Source organism: Schistosoma haematobium, chromosome 4 (genome assembly GCF_000699445.3).
Source record: "Schistosoma haematobium chromosome 4, whole genome shotgun sequence".
In the NCBI taxonomy this organism is placed as follows: domain Eukaryota; kingdom Metazoa; phylum Platyhelminthes; class Trematoda; order Strigeidida; family Schistosomatidae; genus Schistosoma; species Schistosoma haematobium.
Genome location: NC_067199.1, coordinates 1,777,988 through 1,798,156, shown reverse-complemented (window position 1 = coordinate 1,798,156; position 20,169 = coordinate 1,777,988). Strand labels below are relative to the sequence as shown.

The 20,169-nt window shown below is 36.1% G+C and overlaps 1 protein-coding gene across 1 annotated transcript in view; it reads right to left on the bottom strand.

Moving 5' to 3' along the window:
• Window positions 1–13,935, bottom strand: part of MS3_00000362 (uncharacterized protein) — an 86,279-nt gene extending 72,344 nt beyond the window's left edge. Inside the window, exons 1-2 of the mRNA XM_051208159.1 lie at window positions 13,650–13,935; window positions 7,602–7,735 (exon numbers count right to left, since the gene is read on the bottom strand). Coding sequence (XP_051065945.1) covers window positions 7,602–7,730 — 129 coding nt within the window. The 5' untranslated portion in view covers window positions 7,731–7,735; window positions 13,650–13,935. The remainder of the gene's footprint in view (window positions 1–7,601; window positions 7,736–13,649) is intronic.
• Between the last annotated feature and the right edge of the window lie 6,234 nt (window positions 13,936–20,169).

Below are 20,169 nucleotides of genomic sequence, written 5' to 3'. Positions count from 1 at the left end.
GACATCGGCCTCATGACTTCTAATAAATCGTGGCTTTCACCATGAAGCGTCATAATTCTTCGAAATAAAGATCTTTTAACTCTCAAAGAGCAGAGTTCCAATGATTTTTGATGATTTGAATGTTTTTTAGCCTAATGATACAACTATCGAGTTACCCAGACTCACAATAAGTCGATTCAAGCTTATGACCTATTATTATTAGTTGAAAACAAATAACTCATCACTTTACACTAAACTCAATAACTTAATAGAGTACATGATAAACAATGTTAATATACTATTGATGAATAATTAAAATTTCATAATAAACATGACATCATTTCCATACTTTTATAGTACAAATGGATAAAAATTTCATATTATGTAATAACCATGTGTATATAGGTGATGGTAACAAACGATATTCATTCATCTTTCCAAAATGATTATTTAATATAGATCAAGAGAACAAATAAAATGAAAAGGGGTTGGCGACCCCATCCCGTAGAAAACTAACTCGCTAAAAAACACCAACCAGAAAAAAATTATCCAAACCACTAAAAATAATAACAATAAAAGGCATATTTTCCAGCGAGATAATAAAGATGAGAAATACCTTTTTCTAAAAGAAAAGGAAAAAAACCGTTTCTGGAAAAAACATATATATATATATATATATATATACATATATACTACTGAGTGAAAATGTCTACCATGTTGAAGTGAGAGACAGGCGCGTCTGTACTACATCTAACTAATCATAACAGACTATCATTGTATTGAATAGTATAGCAGAGATTGGAACAAAGAAAAAAACAATTCACATTATATTCTATGTATATATATCTATACACGTAAAATGATGAAGACAGCTGTTGCAAGAAGGAAAAAAAACGGAACAGCAAATACAATACATAACCGCATTTATACTATTTAATACCATGAATAATATTTATTATTATTATTATTACTATACTAATTGATCGATTCCATAGTGAAAAATGTATTAATGTTATAATGAATACTTAAAACTACCTCGAAATATACTCTTTACACCATGGTAACGACTAGAAAAAGAATGTAAGAAATATAATATAATATTATGCAATCCAAGAATTTGAAAAAAAGAAGTATGGACACATATAAATAATAAAGGGTATCACTATAAATTCATATTGATATATGTAGCGAATGTTTGTTTCAATGGGTAGTTTTATTTTAAAAGGAATGGGACAAGTTATCAACTATAGAGTATTAGATTTTAAAAAATGCATGGTAATACGTGGTCGAATATTTGGAATAACATAAAGAATGAATGAATCTCTGATGATATAGCTGATAATGGAAACATGTCATCAAGTATCTCTCTGTTATACATTAAATCTACTCATTAAGATAACAAGAATAGAGCATTAGAGTAGACACAATTCATATAAGTTATTCTAGAACTGACCGTTGACCTTAAAATTTCTCCTGTTTAGATTGAATCAATTTGAGTACATTGTTGATACACTTAGCCTGTGAATGAATAAAATAGAATTCTTAAAATTTACACAGTATTGATCACTTATTAGTGATTCCCAACTGTAGTCAAATGACATCAGTTTACATAATTCAATCAAACAGAAGGTTCAGAGATAAGGAAAGGTTAATAGCTGATGTTGTTGATCTTCTCTCAATGTGTCCATCTTGTTGTGTTAATGAGGTATGGCAACTTGGACCGATGCATATATGTGCCTGGTCCTACGTTGTAGCTGACTGACTGACTGACTCAATGTAATTTCAACAGAAGGGTGTGAGTGCAAATTTAGAATAATTAATAATTTGTTAAACTATTTCCATTGTCAGTTGAATCTCTGAAGTGTATAAGCTTTATTCATAATAATAACACTGTATATTTATATACACTACATTTTAAAGTAATGGTAAAGATTATTAGAAATTCACAATAAAGACTTTGAAAATTTGCTCATGTATCACATTATGATTATTACTTTAAATTGACAATACCAAGTAAATCATTTATTGACATTGAATTGACAATACCAAGTAAATCATCATTTATTGATATTGAATTGCCTCCAAATGCCCTGGTATGGCCGAGAGTGAGGAGAGTTCGCTCTCCCTCTCCGAATGCTTTCACATGGTCACACATATATAGCCTCTGCCAGGGAAGTCCTACTCATTGCCTTCTCGTGGCGGGGGTGTTGTTTATGAAATTGAGAGGACGAAAAGCCAATGTCCGGTGCTTTAACTGGATCCCAAACAAATCAATGGTGCACATGGGCTCCAGTATCCTGCGGAAACAAATGGCATATGAACCAATCGTTGGTCAGCGGCTACCATGGGACTGTATCTCCTCACGATGCTCCACTGCCTTGTGGGTTAGACCTTTAGGTCAAAGGCTCGGGGTGTGGCCCCCTAAGAAAACCACCTGCTTCGGTCTGCGCACCCGGGCAGTATCACAGCCCTCACACAAATCGAATGATCTATGTGGCGCATATCTATTTGGTGCCTCCTTGAACCAATGTTTATGTGTTTAAATAAATAAATAAATAATAATAATGATATTGAATTATCGACTATGAAAATCCTTTTTCAGTCTGCAGTTCAACAAAACACATCAATAAACAAAAGAATCAATTATGGAAAGTAATTATCAGCAAAAGAATAGGATTAATAATTTATCGTTACATTTTAATTCAATTAGATTCATAATTGAATACATTTATTGCAGTAAATATAGGAGTTTATAAATAACTATAACTATGGTATATAGTTGCGATGGACAACAATAAGTTATTATTTAATTGTCTAATATCCTTTAGTGTACAGACAAAATCTAGACATATTACTAATTTACATGAAATTATTTGACGTAAACATTAACACAAACACACATGCAAATGCATAAACAGGTTTATAAGTAGTATCGATAACTAAGAAGAAAATGTAAATTAAATTATTTTATCAAATCAACTGAAAATTTATTTCTCTGAAAATCTATGGGATAATATTAAAAGTTATAAGAATTCTATTTAAAAAAAGATGTATGAATTCAATGTTAATTGAATATTGTACAGTTTAGAATGAAATCAATCTAACTACAATGAATGACATAATGAAGAACGTACCATGCATCGAGACAGACAGTCAACAACGTAAAACTTCTTACGTATGTATATCAGTTCGAGTTGTCATACCACATTAGCACACGGAGACAATTGTCGATTCAAATCCCATAGTGCTAGAGGTAGTAAAATTTGTTATAACCTGTGGCCGCCAATTAGAGAGCAGTGAATTATCGATCGGACCAATGATGCTTAAAACAAGTACGAGCAGTCTCGAGTCATTATCGGTCCTGCTTCCTGCCTAGCCCAACCAGTTAAGTCCAGAACACCATTCTCAGCCTCTGCAACATGAATCATTTATTTCAAACGTACGGCGTTTATATACCAATCAAACAGACCATATCGTACCATAAAATAGGAAACAACATTTGTACAATATTTGGCGAAATATGGCTGTGAATGTGAGAGGTAGTGATTAATAGACAGGGCATAATTCAAGAAAGGTAAAGCGTAGAATAATAGTTCATAGGTCCAAATAAAGCTCATGATAAGAGGGATATGAATATGAATAGGTTAGTTATTTAACAATTATACGATAAAAATATACGTCTAGTATTGGATCAGAAATAAATTCCAACAGTTACCATTCATTATGCTTATCGAGACATAACAAGAGTATCAGCAGTAATCGGAAACACCTGCACCATTTCAAAGAATTTTGAACCATGTCATTCAAGGTCTCTAAATATCGGTTGCTATCGTCTCATGGATCCCAAACAGGTAGTTTACACCTACCAATATGGCTCAGTACACTTATCAGTGACTTCATAGATTTGTGCAATGTTTTTGGTCTAGCCACCCCTAGCTCTATGCATCCACATATAACAAATGAATTTTGATAAGTTTTGTTGATTTTTACTTTTTTCGTGTGTTAAACCAATTTAGATCTGTTCTTTCATTATTATTATTATTATTATTATTAGTAGTAGTAGTAGTAGTAATAGTAATAGTAGTATTACACTAACAGAAATGTAGATTATAAAAATCGCATGAACTCAGAGTGTCCAACTATTGGAAAAATATCCGATCACTTTTTTTCCCCTTTTCAATTTGAATATACATATATAGATATATATGGGAGGTAAACAAAACGATTGATTAACAGATTATTGAAATCAACGAAAAAATTATCGACAAATGTGTTATTGAAAAAAAAACATAACAAATTAGTTGAACTATCTTTTTTCCATTTTTAGGGGATAGAAAGAGTTAACTGTACTATTTAGTAGTGTTCATATATAAGAAGATAAATCAAGGTTGGCATTCATTTAGAGGCGATTTACACTTTGTATTCTTGGGAATGACTATACATTTGACTATATATAAGCTTGAACTCGACCCTTTATAGAAGTGAGGTATGAAATGAAATTCAATCTTTTGCTTTCTCTTTAAAATACTTTATAAACTATCTTTTATATACACTGATACAATCTACTATCCAAGTACATCTAGTTATAGTATCCGTAACTCTTTGTCATTAATGAAGCGATCTCATCCTCAATCTTCTCGATTTATCAGAAAATGTTTGAGGCTTTGAAGTAATATGCCTCAATATGTTCGTGAAATCAGATCACTTTCATCAATTGTTCATTGTATCTGAAAATTGCCTTACGTCTTCGTAAACCTTTAGATATATCCCATTCCACTAGTGGAATTAGAGGAGAGATAAATGTTTAATCATTATTATTGCCCTGACCATTCATCAAACTTCCCTACTTGTATATATCTTACACTTATGCCGTCTCTGGTAAACTTCGCTGACTGAAATCATATTTATTCCTAACAGTAGATCATAAAACAACCTGGAACATGCATAACAATAGACTGATCATAGTAATTATTACTGTTGTTGTTCTGTGCTCTGTTTCTGGTTTTTCTGTAATTGTAGATAATTTATTTATTTAGACACAAACATTGATACAAAGGGTCACTAAAATATACATGCACCACACAAAATTTATGTAAGAGCTGAGAAACTGCCTAGTTGGCCAAACCAAAGCAGATGGTTTTCCTAATGAATCATTGACCGAGCTTTTCACCTATAGATCTGATCCACAAGACAGTGGAGCAATGTTAGGAAATATAATTTCATAGTACCCGGTTACAGATGACTATAATCACTCAATTTTCGAACAGGAAATGACCACAAATACACTGTTCATACATCAACAGCATATCGACTAACAAAGAATTAGTAGTTCTCAAAGAATACCTCATAATCCCTACCTAAACAATTATTGACCACTCCAAAAAATTAAAAATTATATATTTGTCATTTATACATAAGATTGCTACCTGTATCAACTTGATCATGTTTATAAATTGGCATGAATTTTGTAATTATTTACAGAATAGATTATTATTATTATTATTGCCGATGATAAAATTATAAAAATATAGTGTAGAGGTTAGTCAATCAAAGTTGAGAAAGTGAGGGATATTAAAAACAATCGATCACTTTTATCTTGAATCACATAAAATAACACAACTGACATATCTTTGTATAATGCTTGAACTGATGTACGTACGTACGAAGTTCTACGTTGTTACTGACTGATTGACTCAGTCAGTCAGTATAATGCATAGAATATGTAAAATGATAACTAGAAACTATTTTCTATCATCATAGAGTAAACAAAATATAGCAAATATTCAATACTTTCTGTACAGATTGCATCTAACACATAATTAACCTTATCCTTAAATCATAATCAGAAACAATTTGGAAACTTATATATTTATAAGAGTTTAAGAAGGTGAATATTTTACATTTATGTGGATAAATTGATGTGTCGTTGTTTTCTTTGACTTATCTGTGTAAGAATTTGCTTTATTTCGATCCATAGACTATTTATTTATAATAACTATTTTCTAATTGGCTAAAATTTGTTACGACTATTTTAAGCTTATCCCTTTTACAGGCAAAACTTTTGTAAAAATTAGTTGATTTAGTTAATCAGTTATGTGCAAAAAATAGAACTTGACACATATGTATATCGGTTCAAGTTGTCACACCCGATTACTATAGCGAGGTAAAACTGTCAAAACAAATCCCGAAGTAGTAACAGTATCAGTAGTATTAGGAAAGATTAGGTATAGAATAAAAAAACAAAAGTTATAAAATTGAGGGACTCAATTTTTAAGGGAAAATAAAGATTGGATGCCCTCGCGTCCTTAAAGATAATTTTGAGCAATGTCACCACACGTTGCTAACCATTCATTACGGTAAATATGTGAAACCTAACCAGGTAGTCTGAACCGATCAGCAAAGTTCACTCCAATTGTCAAAGACTTCACGAACTAATGATATGTCTTAGTTTAACTTCTCCTAGCGTTTTGCTAGCTTACTTGTACACCAATCGTACTATGAATTTTTCTTAGATGAAATATATAGATATATACAGAAAATGATTTCACGAATATCAAATTTATCGAATTTTAATTACAAGACCTTAATCTCAGTATTCTCGAAGTATTACAGCTTCATAAATCAGTGAATTCTGGATAAAATAGTAAGTTTATGATGAGAAACCCAGATAATTCTACCGCTTTCAAATAACGTTTTCAAGATGTGTGAATTGGAAAATATGTACAAAATTGTGAACTATGGTATGAGTAGTATCTATTCCCTGGTGATCAATATCTTAATGAATGAAAATATGTTAAAACTCAGTGGCTATACTAGTTGAATATCAGGTGATGAATTTTAAGTTAAGACAATGATAAACCAAGATTATTGCATTGATACCATATAAAGATTTATTAAAGAAGTAATAAGCTAACTTACTATACAAATACAATGAATAGTGTTTCCTTTCTTCTGTCTAACTTCAATACAAAACTTTTAATTAATATATTGCCGATGAATTAAACAAGACAGAGCAAAATTATCATTGAGTAAACGTTTTCGGAACTTTATTCAGTTCGATTAACAATAGAAGGTTAGACAGCTAATATTATTTATCTAACTATAGCCAAAGGTATTTTCAAACAATAGGAGCCGGAAGAAAATATGCCACATACACACTCGAATGATATTCAGTAGAAATGGAACTGAAATTTATTTAATCAACAAATGAATGAATAAATTAACTAACAAAATAAATATGATATACATTACTCAGATTAAAAGTTTCATTTAAATTTTACGATGAAAGTAATGGGAAATTATGATGGGATAATCACTAGTTTCTATTATTAGCTATGTCTGATAAAGTTTCAAAACATCGATTTGCATAATCCATAGAAACCCACCTAGGGAGTCGTAGAGAACTAATAAATGAGAGATCTACATAAATACCTCTCATTCCACAGTCCTATGTTGTAAAATAACCACATGAAATAGTACCATAAATTGGAATATTTTTCCTTTGAACAACAAAGGGAAGAAATTGAAAACTAGAACTAACAGTTCACAAAATAAAAACCACACTATCTACTACCGATAAACCATAAAAATTGAAGATCTGGATAAAATACTCAAGTAAATACCTGTAGGCGAAGACGTGGAAATCGAAATCTTCGTTTGTGTTGTACAAAAAACTGCATTAAAAAAGCCATACGGTATTTTTCTATATCACCGACATCTACCGTGGGATCTTCTAATTTTAAAGCAGACATTATCCCTTTATAAAAAGAAAAAAATTACATTTAAAATCTCTATACGAAAAACTATTTAAGGCATTTAACGAAGGCATGTATAAAAGTTAACTAAATAATTTAAACACAGTAAAATGAAGCTTGAGGAAACCAGATGTTTCCTATGTTTAACTTGTAAGAGAGAAAGATTCCCTACCGAGGCCCACTCACTTGAAGTATGCAGATGACATGGTTCAGTAATGACATAGTACAGTCTTTTGAATACCTCAAATATTAAGGCTTTATGCCCTGGTAAGGCAAAGGGTGGAGAGAGTTAGCTGTCCCTCTCGAAATGCTCTCACATAGCCACAAGTACACATCCACTACCAGGGAAATCCTACTCACTACCTTCTCGTAACACGGGTATTGTTCACGAAATTGAGGACGAAAAGCGAATGTCAGGCGCTTTGACCACGTTGGTGGATATAGAAGATCCACGTAGGGGAGTTAGAAAACCCTGATTCTAAACCGATGGTGCACATAGGCTCCATGATCCTGAGGGAACAAATGGCGTATGAACCTATTGTTGGTCACCGGCTACCATGAGACTGCATCTCTCGACGTTGCTCGATTGCCTTGTGGATCAGAACTTTAGGTCGAAGGCTCTAGGTACCTGGGCAGCATCACAGAAATTCGAACACTTCGCTTCTACCTGACGTTTGTGCTGATAGTGTCGTTCAGAAGAACGATGAAAGATCCACAACCAAACAATCCAGCTCAGAGAACAAAAATCCATCAAAAGTATCACAGGCCACACACAAATCAAGTGACTTATGTGGCGCATATGTGTTCGGTGCCCCTTTATACTAATATTTATGTGTTCAAATAAATAAATAAATAGGGTTGTTTTATCATTTTAAACACAAAATGAAGCTTGAGAGCTAGTCTACATTCATGGATGGAAGTGGAGTGGTCGACAGCACTGATTATGTGATTTATCTTGGAAGCCCATTTAGTCAATGACGAGTTGTTGAATGAAAACTCTGTATGGATACAATGAAGCACGTATAATCATAGCCAATTTGTGCTGCTTCTAGCACATGCGAGATGTTTGCCTACCTATCAATTGCGAGTATAGTGAGTAACAGTTCACTCTGTATTGAACAACATACATTAATCATAGCCCATGAAGCCAGAAAAATTAAGGTTGAGAGTATTTGATTACGACTGCTTACAACGTATTTATTACACTTGATGAAACCGCAAAAAGATGAGTAGTGAGGGGCTGCGAATAGTAAATCAGGTGAAAACATCAAATTTACTGGTGTAACCATAAACCTTCATCGGTTCTAAAGCCTGGGACACGAGCAACTTTTGTTCAGCCACTTCCTGTTCTGGACACAATGCTGGCTGATAGAAATAAGTCCGAAAAAAAAAGTTAAGGTATGAAGTTATAATTAATATGAAGCCTAGAAAAATAACATGCATCAATCCACGTTGTCACAAGAAATCAGTTTAGAGGAATAGATCTGACAAGACACAAAGCAACCGACCAAAACATCGCATCGATTCACGAATTTTGAGCGGTGCCGGCAAACACAGACTTCAAGGCGTCATGAGCCGAATTATCGTATCCTATCGTAGTAGATAACAGAGGAACTGATTGGAAATCGACCACAGTGATGCACTTGAATTCAATCTGTTTTACTCTTGGTTTCGAAAATCGTCTCACTCAGTTTCATTTGGTTAGTATGGTAGTATTACTAAATCTCAGTTCAAAAACATGTAGTTGGTTGGTAAACTACATTTATTAACTAATGATCGATAGACTTAGTGTGTATATTTAGACTATTTCTTGAAGACCGCGAGAAAAAGCAACACTACCTTGTTAACCTAACTTTCGGTGAAATGAGTTAGTACTAAGTATGGATTCCAATTTTACAAGTCAATTTTTATATTCATCTATTCTCACTAATTGATTTTTTAAAAATCCATTTTAACATATGACTCATTTTGTCCATTATCATTGTTTTTTAAGTATTTATCAGCTTTGAGTTATGTACGTTTAACGACCATGTTACTGCAAGTTTCAATAATTAAATGCAGTTTCAAACACCAGACATATTTCTTGTACCTCCTCTAACTAATATGGATAGAGGCGCTATGCTGGATGTTGGGGGTTTGTCCTTGTACGTTAATGTCATCAAGCAATAGTTTCAATTGAGATTTTCAAATGAGTTTTGATAATATTAACTCACTTGCAAGGTAAAATTCACATTCTAAGTACAAGGGGTAGTGACAATGACCGGTAGTCTAGATTGAAGTAAGTAGAGCGGTGTTCGAACTTGCAACCTGGTAACTTAAAGTCGAATGTCTTAACCAGTGATCCACTACTCCAGATGGGTAAAACAACATGTACATCAGTGTTATTTGTCAGACATATAATGTATGGTAAACCGACCTGGGATGGTGCACGTTGCTTACGACTATTGCCGTACAGTAATTGATCATGCCAGTTTACAGGCATGAATTCTATAATTATTATTTTCAGAGTATGTACTTATTATTATATTAAAGTGAAAATTACCATTTTGACATTTGGCAAATAAAGGAGGAACGCTCAATTCGTTCCCTTTTTATTATATTAAAGGCAGAGAATTATGTCATATACTAACTCATTTACTAAACTGTAGGGCATGTATTAAAGGCTAAATAACGATAACCAGTATGATTTATTTACTAAGTATATGTTTACGTATCGTACTGTGTAAAAGATAGTGTCAGTACTTGGTCAAAGCCGAAATAGGTTTGAGAAAAATAAAGCTATTATGGTAGAAGACTAAGATGCACTATAAATTCGCCATAATAGAAGAAACTGTAATCTGTGTTCTGTTTGTTTTAGCACAACAAAGCTTGTTGATAAAAATACAAACCGAATAAAACTTAAATCTAACAGTGTATGGTATATAATTATGGAAAGATTGTCATGTTGAGTTACCATGTTATGATGCATTATTTTTTTGAGATTTGAAACGTGATACGGAAGTAATTAAAGTAGAATATTTTGTTAGTTTTTGATTATGCACGTGAGGCTACTTGATTTGTTCACTCAGTTTTCAGATAGTTTTTTTTAGTTTATATCCTGCAAGCCCACACCGTCTTAGAAATCACAGCGTAGTTCACAAATTTGTAGATGTTTGATAGGTTAGTTACCTCACATATTACGTACATGCACTAACAGTTCAACCTATTAATCATTTTCTACTTTTGATTCACTTCGATGTTCCAGTGAAATAGCTTACTGAATAAATTAGTTAATCACTCACACTTAGGACTTAGCACATATGTGCATCGATTCTTACGCCGTACGAGCACAAAAAGCTGAAATTATTAAGACAACTCTTAGGGTAGTAGATAAAGCAACAGTATATATGGTGGTTGGAAACAGTAGTCATAAACGTTGTGACTCGAGAAGAACCCATGAAATTTCGGAATAGAAAATCATAAGATAACTTCAAAACTGAAGACGTAACGAAAGACAAAGAGTGAATAGGTCTGTCTTGTTAAGAACACTTCTGAGATATATCATCAAACACCTCCAACTATTGGTTACGATAGTCAGATGGACCCTAACCAGATAGTCTTTACCGGTCTACTCAGATCAATCCAACAGTCAATGACTCCACGGACTGATATTATGTTTTGTTTTGACCACCATTAGTTCCCTTTCAACGTATTCTTACACCGGCCAATATTAGGCGGGATATACTATACACGCGGCTAAATATTGAATGACTAAGCTTAAGTTAAAATTAAACACCAATACATCTTTAGTGTAGTAATTAATGTTCATAAATCACCACTAACTCTAACCTTTCAAGTCTTTCAAATAGTAACCAAAATTTTGTTACTGAATAGTCTCCATTACTAACCTCAAGCGTTTGAATACTCCTCGTTTAACTTTTTTACAACATTAGTTTATAAAGTTATTACGTGCCACTTTGAGCCGCCGTGTTAGGTTCGAACGTTAACCGAGGACGATCACAGACACTGTGTGATATAGTCTAAGACCAGCTACAGTGGCACAAAGGCATTCACTTGATCTTGCTTTACATACTAAAGTTGAGGGCGTTATATTACAATGACAGGTCGCACTGTGTAGACATTTCAACTCAGAAATATTAAACTATATTATTTAATCATTAGAATTCCAAGGTTAAATCGCAACTTTAAAAAAGAATATGAAGCGTTCAGGGTTCAAGGAGAAGCTGGACCTTCACTGGAAAACAGTGTGTCAGGATTAATACAGGTTTATCAACCTACTATCCTTATTACTGAAGACTGAAAGTTCGAAATGCCTGCAACTGAATCATTTTGTGAAAGCACTAGACAAGTACGATTCCGTTTCGAATGGTAAGAGAACGCTAACACACAAGAAGCACTTGAAGTAAAGAAACGCTGAGACGATGAATCTACTATTCCTGTGTTTTATGAGCAGGGATTCCACCACCAAATCAATTATTCACGTGGTTTCAAATCAGTATACCTGAACACCATCCAAGTAATCAGTTTTTAAGCTCATTTCTGTTCTTCCAACTGTCATAAGGTTCATTTACGAAAATAATGGTGAGACTAAGAATGAATCGAAATGGAAATTCGCAATAGCCAGCCACCGGATCGTATAGATTATATATATATATGAGTACGCAAGCCAATTATCCGTACTGCATAGTCATCCTGAACTACTCAGGTTCAATAATGATGACCTACCAAGATAATACTTATAATTTTTCAAGTTGAAATAGTTCATAAAGTTAAGACTAAACTAGTATGCCTTAGAGACCGAAGCTGAAATCTCACAATGTAGAATGATCCTAATCAGCTGGTTACAAGGACGAAAGCGAAGATAAAACCAATGACCTTACTACTTAAAGTGATTATATATGATAACATGGAGATCAAGATAATAAAACTGCTTAACTAATTTTATATCGTCGCATACCGACACGGTATACTGTAAAGAAATATTGGAAATTATTTCTTCGCACAATTAATTCGTGTACAAGTATCCTCTCTTATAAAAGAATACGTTTGTGTGGTCAGTTGCTCAATATTTTTAAGTGCTGTTCAGTTTTGGACCGACCGAAAGTGCATTGTATTGTGATCACGTATTATTAGACCATTATATAACACAGTAAGCAAACTACTGGTGACATAAATACAGTCGTTTGCACTTGATAGTGAACAAGAAGCTTGTCAACAAGATAATTAAGAGGAAAAATCATTATATTCTACATATATTGAGTTCAGACATATTACATGGACATTTTTAAAGTATAGGTCTACAAATAGATGCCTTGAGTGAATAGAAGAAAGACAATACAAACTCAAGACAGAAAATCAACAAGAACCATTCACGACAGAACAGATGGATTCTTTGACCCAATAATCCCAATATCTCAAATCCTTCGTTTTTTCCTAAACCTAGTCTATTGTACTAGCACTGACCCTTACCACTAGAAGACCTATCTTGATAATTTTGTTATTGTTATTATGTGATGCGGCAGCTAAAACCAATGAATGTATCAAGTTCTACGATGCATGACTGATTAGATTAACCATTACCAGGACATATAATACGAATGTGAGTCTAATAATGAGACACGAGCGAGCTCCAGAAAAAAGTAAGTATTATCCTATTTAGGGAACTGTAAATTTCCTAGACAACATGAGTAGTAATATGTGAGGTAAGGTTATAGCACAAGTTGTTCGTCAATAGACGTCCTTTAGAATCCAAAGTTATTTTACCGAGGGCAAATAAATATTATTGATAATGTACGCATAACTTCGCAAGTGGAAAACACCTTCAAAAAGACAGTCAATCGCCAGGTGTGAATGTAACAAAATAAACAGGTCGTACAAAACAATGTACAAAATCATTGTGTACTAAATTTCACTCACCTATAAGTTAGAATGCTACAAATATGCAAACTTATTAAATTTGGTCAAGATAAACTCAGGATATCCCGCCTCATCATATGGATCTTCTCACAGCAAAATGCCTTCGAATATTATTAATTCTCTGGTGATACATTCAAACAAGCAACACAAGGTCGTGTACTCAGGTTACAATTTTGGTATCTTAGAATTGCCCATCTAAATTGCCAGGAAGATGAAGTAAAAACATATTTTCATGTTCTTTGTGTTGCTGTTGTTAGCTATGTTGTATTTCTGAAGCTATGGTGGTTTTTAAAAGAGCGGAATTTTTAAACTGGTCTTCTGTATCAGAACTGAAAATTTAGTGTTATTAATGTAATCTACCTTTTATTGCATGACAATTGGGAATAAATGTGTTAGAAGAAGTACAACCCCTGAGTACACTGGACTTCCGAAATGATGTAAGAGACCAATTTGTAAATATGCCTTTCTTATTCTAACAGAATTGCCTGATTCGTGTCTTGAAATAAATATATGTCGTTGATAGCACCTCGCTTCTTCCGTCCCCAGACGTTCACTGTTTCTGAATTATGTGCTGCTGTTTTAAACCTCTCCTGCTTTCAAATAAGTGCCAGCATCACGTGTTACACTGCAACTTTTTGAATGAAGATAGTGCTTTATGGTAACATACGTGTTATGTCTAAAATGTGATAGCACTATCTGAGAGAATAATCCAGTATGGCGATGAGTCTATTCGTGTCACTACAATTTTTAACCAGTATTAATTACACACTTAATTTTGTCTGAACACTTGAGTAGACAGCGAGCTAAACAGGAAACTACTAACACTGATTTTGTGTCATAAATAGTATTTTCAATGCATTTCACTCAGAGAACTAGTTTTTTACACTTTGGTTTTAGTTCTACTGCATCTGAATACTCACATGTGGTCATTCAGCAGCAGCAAAGTAAATGAATCATAATGTACTCTTGTTAGTACGGTATATATTTTATCACAGCTGGGGTGAGTAACATGTGTCTAAATGACTTGCTACCTCTTCGGTTCATGTACGTACAAGCGAACTCAAACTCTACATCTTCCAGAGTTTCGCCATCAAGGGTGATTGGATTGCTGTTCTCCGCTTTGAATTTGAGGATCTACTGCATCCTTCATCCGGTTCAGCAACAATCTGTTGAAGACTTTCCCTGGTATTGACAGTAGTGTAATGCCTCTGTAGTTTTCACATTTGCTCAGATCTCCTTTCTTTGGAATATTGACGAGGTGTCCTTCTTTCCAGTCCATTGGCACTTGTTCCTCCTCCCAAATCTTTTTGAATAGAAGATAAAGCATGCTTGTGGTTGCTTCGATGTCTGATTTCAGTGCTTCAGCTGGTATGTTGTCGGGTCCTGCTGCTTTCCCGTTCTTGATTTGTCTGACGGCCATTCTAATTTCTTCTGTCGCTGGTGGGTTGACATCTATAGGAAGATCTATGTGTGCTGCTTCGGTGTTCGGTGGATTCATTGGAGCCGGCCTATTCAGGAGCTCTTCGAAGTATTCTACCCATCTGTTTCGCTGTTGTTGAATTTCAGTGATTGGCTTGCCTTCTTTGTCTTTGACCGGCCTCTCTGGTTTACTGTATTTCCCTGATAGTTTCTTCGTTGTATCGTAGAGCTGTTTCATATTTCCTTCTCTAGCAGCTTTTTCTGCCGTCGTTGCTAGTTCTTCCACGTATTTCTTCTTGTCGGCTCTAATGCTCCTCTTCACTTGCTTGTTTGCTTCTATGTATTCAGCTTGTGCTTGGACTTTCTCTGCTCGTGTTCGGCTGTTGTTTATTGCTGCCTTCTTGTTCTTCCTTTCTTTGATCTTGTCCAGTGTTTCTGTGGAGATCCATTCCTTATGATGGTGTTTCTTTAGGCCCAGAACCTGTTGACACGTTGAAGTTAGTGTTTCCTTGATGCCTTTCCAGTTGTCCTCCATAGTAGTTTCTTCTTCTTTCAGTAGATCCTGTAAGGCTTGGAACCTGTCGTTGAGAGCTAACTTGAATTCATTGAGTTTGACAGTATCTCGAAGAAAGGCTGTATTGAACCTTTGTATTGCTGTTTGTCCACTTGTCCAGTTCTTTTTTAGCTTCAGTTTTAAATTGGCTACAACTAGGTGGTGATCTGAAGCTACGTCAGCTCCTCTCCTGGTTCTCACATCTTCCATTGTCCTTCGGAATTTTTTGTTGATGCAAATATGATCTATCTGGTTCTCTGTAGTGTGGTCCGGTGAGATCCATGTAGCCTTGTGTATACGTTTGTGTGAAAATATTGTGCCTCCTATGACTAATTTGTTGAATGCACACAAATTTGCAAATCTTTCTCCATTTTCGTTTCTCTCTCCCAGTCCATGTCGTCCTACGATATCTTCATATCCAGTGTTGTCTATTCCGACCTTGGCATTTAGATCTCCCATCAGAATAGTTAGGCCCTTTCTTGGGCATTTCTCAATGATTGACTGCAGCCGCTCGTAGAACTGATCTTTAATTTCGTCGTTGCTATCATTGGTGGGTGCATAACATTGGATAATATTCATTAAGATCCCCTCCTTCTTTGTTTTGAATGATGCTTTGATGATTCTGGATCCGTGGGATTCCCATCCTACAAGTGCATTTCGTGCTACTTTGGACAGCATTAGAGCAACTCCCTGTGTGTGTGGAGCATTTTCCTATTCGTGACCGGAGTATAGCAGCATCTCTCCCGCAGCTAGCCTTTTCTGTCCAGCTTGGGTCCAGTGGGTTTCGCTGATTCCCAGTACTGCCAAATTGTATCTCCTCATTTCCGTTGCTATTTGGCTGGTCTTCCCGGTTTCCCACATTGTTCTAACGTTCCATGTACCTATAAAAATTTTTGCTCTGGTTGTTAGAAGGGGCATCGGCCTCGTGGCTTCCGAAGGAATTCGGCTTTCACCATGAAGCGTCATAAATCTTCTAAATGAAGACCTTCTAACTCCCAGGGCAGAGTTAAAATGGTTTGGATTATTTTTTCTGGTAAGCGTTTTTTTAGCGAGTTAGTTTTCTACGGGATGGGGACGCTAACCCCATGCCCAACCCTCCTCCTTTACCCGGGCTTGGGACCGGCAGCAACCCTATAAGAGCTACAGGCGGAGTTACAACTGTGCATCGCTTATTAAAAATTCGGGTTGCCTGGTACATCGGTGTATAGTAAATATCTGGACCTATTGAAATCTAATCTCATGTATAACCACGGTGCGCGCAAACGTTCTGAAAGGCTCGGATAAATTGTTGGTCATACTAATGTCAGTGTAGAGTGTGACTTAGTTGGAATATCTGGATATATACCCAGAATCTCATGGCGTCATAAACTGTGAAGGAATAGATCGATTATTGATGGATTGGGTACCACTGAGCCTAACGGATTTGAATATAAGCAGATTTCGGGTTCGAACACCTCCATCATTAGCATATCAATGGTTCTGGTAAGTGGATTTATTAGCCTAGTACATGGTATATACTGATTTATTAGTTGATATGCAATTAACGCCAGTTCGCTGTGAAATTCGAATTACATCGATTTCTAATGTGATTTGCTTGAATGGCTGCGGATTATGAACGGTTTCTTTAAACGTTAACTAGTCCTGTTGTTATCACCAGTAATTCCAACTCTGACGATTCTGTCCTTCGACGATAGCCTGATTCAGCTTGTGGCTTTTCTTGAGCTACTTCTGGTCCCAGGACCACACAAAGTAGGGTTCGGCATAGGGTCAACAACCGCACCCCACAGAAAACAATCGTGCCAAATAAACACCAAACAGATTGAACAAGTTAAGCAATTTAAACTCTGCCCTACGAGTTAAAGGAACAATCATGACACTTCGTGATAAAAGCCGAGATTCTTTGGAAGTCAAGAGGCCGATGACCCTTCTGACAACCACAGCAACAATTAACATAGGTACATGGAATTGCCACACAATGTGGGATACCGAGGGGACTAATCAAATAGATACGGAACGAGGACATAAAACTCGACAGTGCTCGAAATCATTGAAACACATTGGATCCTAGATGGGTGAAAAAAATTACATTCAGGAGAGATGCTGCTGTATTCCACGAAAAACAGTGTTCTACACACTCAGGGAGTTGCTCTGATGCTGTTCACAGAAGCACGCAATACACTCATGGTATGGGAAACTGATGGATCCAGAGTCATCAAAGCATCATTCTGTACAAATAAGGAGCAAATCACAATCAATGTTATGCACCCATCAACGATGGCAATGAAGACGGCAAAGATCAGTCAGTCAGTCAGTCAGTAACCACGTAGAACTTCGTACGTACGTACATCAGTTCGAGTTGCCACACCACATTAGCACAGAGATGCAGTTGTCGATTCAAATCCCGTAGTGGTAGAGGTAATAAGAGTATAAGCAGTAATCGGGAAGATTAGGGTTTGGAGATGTTATTTAAAGAGTATAATCCAGTGAAATAAATTTGGAAAGAGGAAAAAAGGGACATGAAGAATTCAGATTAGAATTTGGGAGAACACAGAGAGTGGATGCACCTGCACCATTGCAAACGATTTTGAGCCATGTCATCCAGGGTCTCTAACCATCGGTTGCTATCATCTCGTGGTCCCCAACCAGGTAGTCTACACCTACCAACATGACTCAGTCCACTTGTCAGTGACTTCATGGACTTGTGCCATGTTTTGGTTTGGCCAGCCCTAGCTTTCTTCCAACCTACTCCTATTCCACTGAACATAGCACGTCGAGGTAGTCGGTCGTTGGGCATACGTAACACATGACCCAGCCATCTCAACTGATCAAGTTTCACTACTTCATCAATTGATTGCCATCCTTACCTAGTACCTGTTTCCTAACAACTGCGTTACTTACTCGGTGTTCCAAGGATATACGAGCAATGTTTCGAAGACACCTGTGATCGAATACTAGTAGCCTACGAATATCCTCTACTCTTACCGGCCATGTTTCACTGCCATAAAGTAGGACGGGACGAACTGCTGTGCAGTAAACCCTTCCTTTGGTTGATAGACGGATATCTCGCCTATGCCATAAATGACGCAAGTTGGCAAAAGCTAGTCGAGCCTTCTGTATCCGTGCTGAGATTTCGTCACACACTAAACCACAAGGGCTGATGAGACTTCCAAGATAAGTGAAGCGGTCGACACACTCAACTACTTCACTCCCTATCACTAGTTCGGGTGTCGATGCAACCCAATTGTGAAGCAACATTTTGCATTTCGAGGGAGAGAATCGCATCCCGAACATGCTTGCATTGTTGCTTAGAGTGGTCAGAAGACTCTGCATTTTGTCAGCGTCTTCACCAAATAAAACTATGTCATCTGCATATTCTAAGCCAACAAATGAATCTCCCTGTAGAAGTTCAACCCCTGGAAATCTAGTTGAGGAAAGTGTTGTCTCTAAAAGCACACCAACGACAAAGTTAAACAAGAATGGAGAGAGTGGACAGCCCTGACGAACGCCATTTGAGGTAATCAATTCTGATGACAGTTCGCCATAAGCTCTCACTCTACCAGTTGTGTTCGAGTAGAGAGCCTTCATAAGGTTAATGTTCTTCTTTGGTACTCCTTTCAGTGACAAACACTGAACTAGAACCTCACGATCTACAGAGTCGAATGCCGCCTTAAGGTCGAGAAATACTACCATTGTGGGGCGTCTGAATATGTGTCTATGTTCTAGAACCTGACGTAGTGTGAATATCTGGTCTATACAACCACGTCCAGGTCGAAAACCAGCCTGATTATCTTTAGTCTGCTCTTCACGAGCTTTAGTTAGGCGTCGAAGTATTATTGAAGCTAATATTTTAGACACTATATTAGTCAAACTGATTCCTCTGTGATTGTCACAAGAGGACTTTTGTCCTTTTTTATAGAGTGGCACAATTAGTGATTGAGACCAGTCAGATGGGATTACGTCCAGTTCCCAAATTCTACCTAAGACCTCGGTTAATCTCATTGCTAATACTGGACCACCATCCTTAAAAATCTCAGGAGTAAACCTGTCAGGGCATGCTGCTCTCCCTCGTTTCAGATTTCGTATGGCTTTTTCAACTTCGTAAAGAGACGGAGGACCTACATTAACTTGCCATTCAGGTTGACTAGAGATCGCAGGAAACCGAAGTGTGGCTGAAAGCCAGTTGAACTGATCCCTTTCTGTAAAACTCATCTTTTACATCATCTGAGCTGCAGTCAGTGGGAGAATAGGCAGAGACGACGAAGAGGCAACGATGAGTGTCCCTATATTTCCGGATTCTTACTGTTCCGTTCAGTCAGACAGCGCACAAACGGCTGTCTACTGGGATCCAGTCTAAGAGAGCTAGTTCTGCCCTAGGACTCAATCCCATACCTACGCCCGCGAGACCAAGGGAAGCAGAATCAGGGCTTCCAGATACACGAAGTGTGGATCGAAATGGTTCTTTATTTTGACATGGTGAGGTCAAGTGAATGACGCTACTCCGACTCTGTGTGCGCGTTTCGGAGACGCAGCACACATCAATGACGCGAG